General features: G+C 38.2%; 1 protein-coding gene and 1 pseudogene across 1 annotated transcript in view; one reads left to right on the top strand and one right to left on the bottom strand.

The window, feature by feature from the left end:
- The window catches only part of LOC107087573 (prolactin-releasing peptide receptor-like), a 5,695-nt gene extending 4,867 nt beyond the window's left edge, over positions 1 to 828 (top strand). Inside the window, exon 3 of the mRNA XM_015379221.1 lies at positions 355 to 828. Within this exon, the coding sequence (XP_015234707.1) occupies positions 355 to 678 (324 nt within the window). The 3' untranslated portion in view covers positions 679 to 828. The remainder of the gene's footprint in view (positions 1 to 354) is intronic.
- A 4,904-nt stretch (positions 829 to 5,732) lies between these two features.
- LOC107087565 overlaps positions 5,733 to 9,649 on the bottom strand; it is a 12,077-nt pseudogene continuing 8,160 nt past the window's right edge.

Here is a 9,649-nt window from a genome sequence, read left to right as displayed (position 1 = left end):
AAATACTTCAAAGTTTCCAGATGGATACGTTGAGCAAAACCACCTGGCTGAGTCAGGTTAAAAAAAATGAACCTTGATGATCAAATGTCCAGCTAAGCTACAGATTCCTTGTGTAAGGAAGAAATATTAGTCTATTATTTTTTAGAAATAATAGACTAATAGACATTCTGGGTCAACAAAAAGTTTTTTAGTTTGATTTAAAAAAAAAATCTGAAACTTGCTAAAGAATAAAAGGTTAGGAAAAAGAATAAATTGGACTACAAAATGTAGTTTTTCTTTTTATATATGGCTGCATATGTCTGAAAGATTTTTAGCCTTTCAATAAAACTTCTAACAATAAGTTTCTCGTTTCAGGTGGTGAATCTGATCTGTGACCTGGACACAGACTTCACCATACTGGGGAAAAACTACATTAATGTCATCCAGGTGTCTGCCCACCTGTTGGCCATGAGCTCAGCCTGCTACAACCCCTTCATCTATGCTTCGCTGCACAATAAATTTCTGTCCTACATCTGTATCAAACCTCTGACTCGGAGGGGAAAAGAAAAGTACGGAGGTCGGGGGTCGAGCGTCCTGACGAATTCTCACAGATTGCCACGTCTCAACACCTTTACAACTGTGGCTGATTTACCTGCTGTTGTTCTGAATGACCTTGTTGAAAAAGAAATATACTTCTGACGCGCTTTGTTTTGCCTAACAAAAGGAGAAAGGATTTTCAAAGCATGTCCACAAACAGCCCTAAAAGTAGATGGGATGCAGGAAGCTTCTTTTTCTCCGCAGCTTTGATTTTAATCTTGCCTTTATTGCAACAAATGATGAAATTAATAGATTTACACCACAGTATAAATAGTAAAAATCTCCTCAAATATAGGGAAAAGCAACCTGCTGTTTCTACAAACTACTTATAGAGATAGAAAGAATAAGTATAAGAAATTCACCAGTTTTTAATCATACAAGTTAATTACTCCACTAATGTTATTACTTAACAGAAATGTTAATGTTTTGCTGTTAATTTATGCTGTTTAACTTTCACTTTAAAATAGCTTTCAGCTTTTAGTTGACATTCACTCTTTGTGCACATTCAAATGCGTTCTGTGAAAAAGTAGGTCAAAAACATTAAACGAATTTTAATAGAAAGAGACTTTTTTTAAATTAATTTAACAGGGCGTAAAAAAATCTTAACGTTGTTAAACAATTATTTTTTTTATTATTTCTCTTGCCTTGCTTAGGCCTAGTTTTGAAAACAAGAAATCAATTAAATAGAACCCGACTGACAGCATGAAGGAGGCTTAAGACCCTAAAAATAAGGTGTCTAAAGGAAGCAGATAAGCCCCCTTTCCAACATCTGAACAGAGAAAAGTGCAGTAGACCTAGTTGCAATACCATCGCACTTAAATAACATAACTATAACTTTTGTATTTATTATAAAGAGAGATTTCTAACATTTGTCCATGAAATTACACTGTGACCCCCCCGGTACTGTTTAATAAATGAGCTATATCTTGTCTTCAGTCAGGTTATTTTTGCTTGATATTGTGTTTGGTTTAAGTGTGACACTTATAAAGTTATGCAGCCATTTTTGCTTCATTTCATTCATCATCACAGATACTATCAACAGTGAGAATGCTATGTGTTAGAACTGTTGAAAAATGATTTGATGCTTTTCCATTTCAATGCGGACATTAAGAGAAATACATTTTTTTGTTCGCCCTGCTATAATTTAGCTCATACATTTAGGCAGCTTGACAGAAATTACAAGCCAAAATCAAGTTCATAATGTATAAGGCTAATACCTTAAAGAATAATCTACAATCCTACTTCTTTAGAACTTAAAATTTGCTTTTGTTTCATTAAACCCCAATCCAAAAAGTTATAACAATTATGACATAAAATACAGGAACTTCAAGGTTCAAGGCTGACATAATTAGATTAGATTTGACTTTATTGTCATTACACATATACAGGTACAAGGCAACGAAATGCAGTTTAGGTCTAACCAGAAGTGCAATAGCAGCAGGTGCAGGATAAATAATGGTTCCATAAATACAGGACATGGGTTTCTACTGAATAAGTATAGAGATGAATACCATTATAAACAGAATCTTATTAATAGATTTTTCCTATGAATATAATATATAGATAATTAGTATTATGAACTAAATTTACAGCTGAATATGTACTGAATATAATATACAGGTGAATATTACTATAAAAAGGCTTTTTACAGTAATGTAATCAATGTAATGTAATCAAATGAAGCATGTATATTTAATTAATTCAATTAATTATTCAATAACAATAAATTATTTATTTTTCAACTGCAAATATAAATAAAAACTGACTGCATGTATTATTAAAGCATTCAATTTATTGTTTTTTGTTTTGCAGAATGATATAGTTTACACTAAATGGCAAAAAAAAAAAGGCAGAATTACAGCGTTTCACCTTTTGCTTTTCAACCAAATGTGGATCTAAATCATGTCATCTTTGCAATGTCTTTTCAACCAATTTTTGCTCGGTGGGACAGAATGGGTCGACGATGCCTCTGCCTCTGACTGCTGCTCAATCCCTCATGGTTCCCCCTGCAGGCAGTGAGTCCAATGGGGGATGGCCTCACATCACTCCTTCAGGCTGGACCCGGCCCGGCCGAGTCCCATGAGAAAAAAAACCCCCAGCCAACAGGCACTGCCTGATGAACCCCAACCCCAGGCTTGGCTCCAGGGTGAGGTCCCATCGTACTGTGCGACATCATGTGCCTCGATTTTATAGGTCATAATAGGGGCTTTGTGAACCACTCTGTCTGACTTGTCAGGCAGGGCTTGTTTGCCTTGGGAGACCCTACCAGGGGCATTTAAGCCCCTGATAACAGAGCATCTGGGATCATCCAGCCACTGAAACCCCTCCACCACGTTAAGATATCCATCTAATGAAATTCATTAGGGCTGAAGTTTGTCCAGATTCAATAGTCCTGAGTTCTTTTTATAATCTGGATACTGATGTTACTGTTAACATCATAAAATATAAAGGGATAAGAGCTAGGAACAGGAGGTAGAAGCTTAAATTTGATGCATTAGGTATTAGCCAGATTGTGACAAAAAAAAAAGAAAAAGAAATTTAATAAGCCACCTAAAATTGGAAACACTGAAAAAAAATCTGAGAAATAAAGGTTGCAGCATCACTTACGTACATTCTTCTATACAATAAATGCAAATTCTAACTAAGGGAAAAACATCTTAATACTTGTGTTCATGAATGTTAAGCTGGGTTTTCTTGCAAGATTACTGCATCATTTACATCTGTATCAATAACAGTGCAGGAAAAGTGTATATTTATAAAGGGTTTCTTTTGTCCAAACTTCAGTGTTGAGTCCCAGCCTCAAACAATACATGAGATTCTCAACTCATTATTTTCTTACATGAAACAAACAGCCAAGCAGGCTTTTTAAGGAGCAAGCACAAGACTTCTGTTGCTCTGCTTCTGCAACCCTATTTGTTATTTGTGATCAAAAATGCTTGTCCTATTGCAGGTTTTTCATTTTTTTTTTGTTTTTAAAGACATGTCTTACATCATTAAACACACAAATCAAAGCAAAACTCTTTAAAAACTATGGTCAGTTTAATATAGGGAATTTACTGAAACTGACATTAACTCTACTGTATACAGAATATATATTCAGGCTGGGTATAATGAAGCGGTTTTCTCTAACAATGTATGAGGTGAAGTTTGCATGTTAACCCTAGGCATGTGAATGTCTGCCACACTCAGAAAACAAGGCAGTTAAGATTGTGGTCTTTATTCTGACTTGGAACAAGGGAAAAACAAAACAAGAGTGAACCTGAACTTAGGAAAAAAAACTTGACCTGGACTTTTAGCAAAGACTTTGGGCTTGACATAGCAATTGGTTTGTAGCTTGAAACAATCTTTTCTGTTACAAGAATAAGTGTATAACACCAGTAAAAAAGTGTGCATCTCACTGAGTAGTCTTTTCTCTCAGAAATCCCCTCTTTAAGTGGAACAACCTTTGTGGTTAAGTCTTTTTGTTTTTTCCATCCTCATTCCTCTTAACATGCGTGAAAGAACTCCAACATCCAGCATCAGACAAGCAAAAAAAAAAAAAGGTGCACTACAGAGGATTTAACCCTCTGTTCTACAGAAAAACAGAAGCATTAGTGCTGCAGCTCAATAACAACTGCTCCAAATTATGACAGGATGTTTGATTAACCACCTGCTGGGTTATAGATTTTAGAAATAATTGAGAGACGTGATGTTGCTTAGCTCTGTGGGCTTAGTGTGTACAATGCCTTAACAGCCAACAGCTCCCAGACACCTTTTTCTCTTCAGAATATGGTAATTCTTTCTATCCAGCGTTGCACTTTTTACACATTTATTCAAGAAGAAATAATTTCAAATTGTATTAAATCAAACTCCTCCCACAAAATTGTACACAAAACAATTGAAAAATACATTTTTCTCAAGAATTGTTCAAATTTATTACATAAAAAACACAGCCTTTGCCAAACAATGCTTACATAGTACACTCAAAGGTCACTCTAATATGTTTTGAATCTTGATTTAATGCAACTTTAGGTTTCAGGACTTTCAGTGTTTTGGAGTTTGTTTCAGATCAGTGAAGCATAAGAACTAAAAGTTGCTTCTCCATGTTTGGTTCTGGTTCTTTCTGTGCAGAGTAGACTTAAGAAGTCAGTTGACGTAGAGATCAGGGCATTTGACACTCTATTCCAACAAGTCTGCAATGTATATTGATAAAAAATATGCTTTACTCTTCTGTTATGTCCTAAGAGCTCCTTCCAAATCCTGTAAAAATGCAAATATTATTAATGTCATACCAGAAAACAATTTTTACTTAGCATCAAAATGCATCATCCACAGTGTAATCAAACATCACATGCATTCCACATATAGGACAAACAGACAGACATTGCCCAAATAAAATTTGTTTAACCCATCAATATAAATTTTTATTGATACTAAAATTGGAATTGACTCAATTTAAACAGGAAAATCCTAATTTCTTCACCACGTCTGGTGTCAATATCTGCATCAGTGCTTCTCAGTTAAATTTTAGGATCCTTGTTAAACTATATGTGCACAGTTTTAGAGAACAGATATGTTTTTGCTCCTTATAGACATCAAAATACCCTATTGCTTTTCAGTGCTGCTTGCAAGTCCATACTTTTTAGTTTCAGTTAACCATAACCTAATCAACCTAAACAGGCTCCCGGAGCCCTAATTCCATCAGTCAGTAAGTCATCCTGCTTGCTCCTGTTAGCTCATCATTATTTCACACAAATCATAAACACTAGCTAGTTGACAAATTGACAAAAAAAAGACAGACATGTTGTGCAACAAGGTAAAATTTTTTAAAATAATTTTTCTCTCGAAAAATACTTTATTTCTGCTTCAGCTGGATTCTCCTGCAGTATCTTCCTTCTCACTTATAAACGGAATGAGCCACTTTTTGGAGGGTTTTATAAATTCTTCCGTTGCATTTAAACAAAATGCAGTAATTATTTATTTATTTTTGTGAAAGAAAAGGTCCCAATTACCAAGCCTAATGTGCATCTTTCTCTTATTTCAGGAGCCCACTAGAATTGGAATTGTAATACACCTAGTGGTGCAACCTGGACACATCTTCAGTGACTCTCCCAAGATCACTGGGTGTTTCGGGTCTTAGTCATACAACCTCACTCGGGCGACACAGCCAGGCGTGATCAGTTCCCCGACTTGTGTCCAGGTAGCGCACTACGCCACGCCTCCCCCCTCCTCAACCAGAGCCACCGTGAAGCCTTTTCAGCTGCTTCCAAGATGTTCTTGGTGGCTCCTCGTCTCTGCAGACCGCAAATCCCTAGGAGTGCAAGACACAGTGTAGAGATCTGCCTGTGAAGCCCCTGCAGCCAACTTCAATAGGCTCACAGCGGGCCTTCCAGCCATTCCTCCGGCACTCAGCCACAGGTTCTGCATATTTAGCCCTCTTCCTCTTCTGGGCTTCCTCTATTCTGTCCTCCCAAGGAACAGTTAGTTCAAGCAGCACAACCTGCCTGGTGGAAGTTGATGACAGCACCATGTCCGGGCGGAGTGTCGTGGCTGCAATGTAATCCGGGAATGGCAACTGCCTCCCCAGATCGACCAAGAGCTGCCAGTCCCTTGCTGTCGTGAGCAGGCCCCCTTGGATCTTCTTGGAGGGTTGCAGTTTCTCCCCTGCTCGAACAAAGGCAATCATGCTCCTGGTTAGAGGTTGACTCTTGCTGGTGTTTATGCCAATGCAGATGGTATCTGCTAATGCCCGCAGGACCTTGTCATGGCGCCAGCAGTATCTGCCATCTCCCAGGGCCTTTGGGCAGCAGCTTAGGATGTGCTCAAGAGACCCTTTCCTCTGGCAGAGCTGACACACTGGTGAATCTATCAGGCCCCAGGTGAACAAGTTAGTGGGGCTTGGGAGGACATCATACACCGCTTGGACGAGGAACCTGAAATGATGTGCCTCTGCCCTCCATACATCAGTCCAGGTGATCTTACGGCTGGAAACATGCTCCCACTTGGTCCAGGCCCCCTGCTTGCTCATGCCCACCACCCTGCTGAAGCGAGCTTCTTCCACCTCTGCCCGAACCTCCTCTTGGATGAGCTTACGCCTGTCACTCTGCTGTAGCAGGGCTTCGGGTTGCTGCCTAGCCCTGCCCACCCTGTGGCCACTGTACCCACCAGGGTGCTGTGACGCAGCCTCGCCTCTGCTCTTTCCACTTTAACCTTGGCACGTCACTTCCTTCCAGTGCGAACCTCTATCCCTGCTGAAGACACCTTTCCATCAGTGGAGTCTCTGTAGAAAAGGACTTCTCTGGCCCGGGCGACCTTGAACTCCTCCAACACACTGCTAAACGGAAGCTGGAGCTTGATCCCATATCCAAACAGGGCAATACTGCTCAGACTGCGAGGCAAGCCCAGCCACCTGCGCAGGTACTGACTGATCTTCCTCTCAAAGCCCAGCCCGGTCGTAAGTGGGATCTCGTACATCAGCAGAGGCCAGAGGAGACGGGGCAGGATGTTGTGCTGATAGATCCAAGCCTTGAATTTCCCAGGAAGTCCAAACTTGTCAACAGCTAGGAGCCACTGGTTAAGGTTGGTGCTGGTTGGTTGCCATGCAGGGGTGTCCTTTAGATCACCAGTGAAGAGCTTTCCAAGGTTCCTCACTGGTTTTTCAGACACGGATGGAATAGTGGTATTTCCCAGGCTGAAGCGGAAGCGGTCCGTCACCTTCCCTTTCCGCAAGACCAGGGACCTGGACTTCCCAGGCTTGAAACTTACCACATAGTTTATTGCAAGAAAAGAGGGAACAAAATAAAGGTCCCTTTCTAGATTTTCCCAGTAAACCACAAAAAAACATTTAAAAACGAAAAACTGATAAATTCATATCTACATGCAACATAAAACACAATTATAACAAATATTATTCTTTGACATGTTTTAGGAGGTCCTCCGTTATAAAGGCTACCAAAAGGATGACAAGTGTTTTTTTTTTCTTTGAAAATAAAATAAATTAGAACAAGTAAACTCAAGTTGCATCTGCTAATCTAGACACCTACCAGCAACTTTGACCTAAATAAAAGTAATAGAGAAAAATAAATGAATTATCAATGAAATATCACCTTTTTAATTACTAGTTATGTTCAATTTAATGGCAAGTATTGTTTTCAAAGTGGCCATGTTATTGCCCAGTTTAGGATACTTTTTTATCAGCCTATATGTTGTTTGTATAATTTGGCATTAGTTTATTGCTACAATATCTAACTTGGAAACTGTAACAATAGATCACACTTGGATCTGGGTTATCTTTTTTCTTACTAAGCAGTAATTGAGTATTTTTTAAGTCACCATGTTGTCTGTGAGGTTTTTAACACCTAATTTCATCTCATGTGTCCTCCACCAGTTTGACCCAAACTCCACAAGGGAACAGCATTTTAGAGAGAGAGAGATTAAGAAACAGAGGAGAGAGATACAGAAGAGAGTTTAAAAAAAAAAACTGTGCCGACTTACGGATGATGGGAGGAGCACATTTAAGAGAACATTTTATTATTTGTTAAAAATATAATTAAGTCACATAAAAAAAAAAAAGAAACATATGATCATCAATAATCATGTTTTACTTCTATTTTTCTGTCTAGATTATTTGGTATTATTGCAGGTAGGGCTGGGCGATATGAAGAAAATCTAAAATTGCGATATATATGGGCTATGTCGTGATACACAATTTATATCACGATATGTTTGAATTACCTTAAAAAACAGTAAAGTGCATAAAATTGCACTGATATACTCATTCAAATATTTGGTTTCAATTTTAAAACATTTTATTTTAACCAGCTCAAAGCTTTTCACAAATAATACTGCCACATTACGTCTTTCTGTGTCAGTATTAAACCTTTAACAAGATCCCAGCAACCAAACAGGAAACAAAGGAAAAACATGCAATACTAAATAAAATGTAAATTAAACAAGGTCTCTTTTGTATATAATAAAAAATAATTCAGAATGAAAAAGAGAATTTGCAAGTTACAAAAACGCAAATACTGTCAAAAAATTACAGCATTATAAGAGCATCACAAAACTATTGGTATTGACCCCTGTCAATGTGCTGGCAATTTTAAAGAAGCACAAACATGAGAACATTGCCAAGTTTAGAGAACGCCTGCAAACCCTCTGAACAAGACCACATCACATAACAGGTATTAGAGCATCTGAAAGACATTTAAATAACATAATAAATATCATCTGGGATTTCCTTCCATCTCTTTCTTTTTCTCTCATATGGGATCGCTTTTTCAATTCAATTCAGTTTATTTACATAGCGCCGATTCTCAGCACATGTCATCTCAAGGCACTTTATAGTAAACCAGGTCATACAGTCAAATTGATTCAAAGTTTTCTATCTAAGGAAAACCAGTTGATTGCATCGATTCATTGATTCAAAGGCAATCCCTCACACTAAGCATGCTTGTAGTGACAGTGGAGAGAAAAACATTCCCTTTTAACAGGAAGAAACCTTCAGCAGAACCAGAATCAGTGTTGTTTTTCGAATAACAAGGCCAACATCATCGGCTTCACAGCTGATTTATTTAACTTCTTAATTGGTATGTGGGAAGACTCTGACATACGGGGTTTACAACATTCTACATTTTGCAGTGGATGACTTTTTAGGTACTGGAGTTAATTTGTACTGCTACCTTTTGCAGCAATGGTTTTTGAGGCACGTCTTGTTCGACGTCCTCGGAGTGAAATCCAAACCACTGCGATATACTGCTTAGCTAAAACTCCTGCTGTCTCCATATTTCGTTTGCCGGTTGCTGTAGTGTGTGAGAAAATAGTCCTGTATGTATGATGCATTCAAAGTGTGTGGGAAAAATAACACTCAGTGAAATAGATGCAGACAGTTTAATGTCGTCATGCGAGTTTGTACTTGATGGTTGCGATAGAGTCATTTAAACTATTGTGCGTGGGGAAACTCAAGATACATCGAGTATATTCAATATATATCGTCCAACCCTAATTGCAGGGTATAGATTGTTCAGGAGCTAAACAAGAACAAGCAGCCTTTTATAGGATAATAGGACTAGGGGGATGGTGTAAGTCTTAAGTC

Source organism: Cyprinodon variegatus, unplaced genomic scaffold (genome assembly GCF_000732505.1).
Source record: "Cyprinodon variegatus isolate N-32 unplaced genomic scaffold, C_variegatus-1.0 Scaffold187, whole genome shotgun sequence".
Lineage (NCBI taxonomy): Eukaryota > Metazoa > Chordata > Actinopteri > Cyprinodontiformes > Cyprinodontidae > Cyprinodon > Cyprinodon variegatus.
This window is presented reverse-complemented; position numbering and strand designations above follow the sequence as displayed.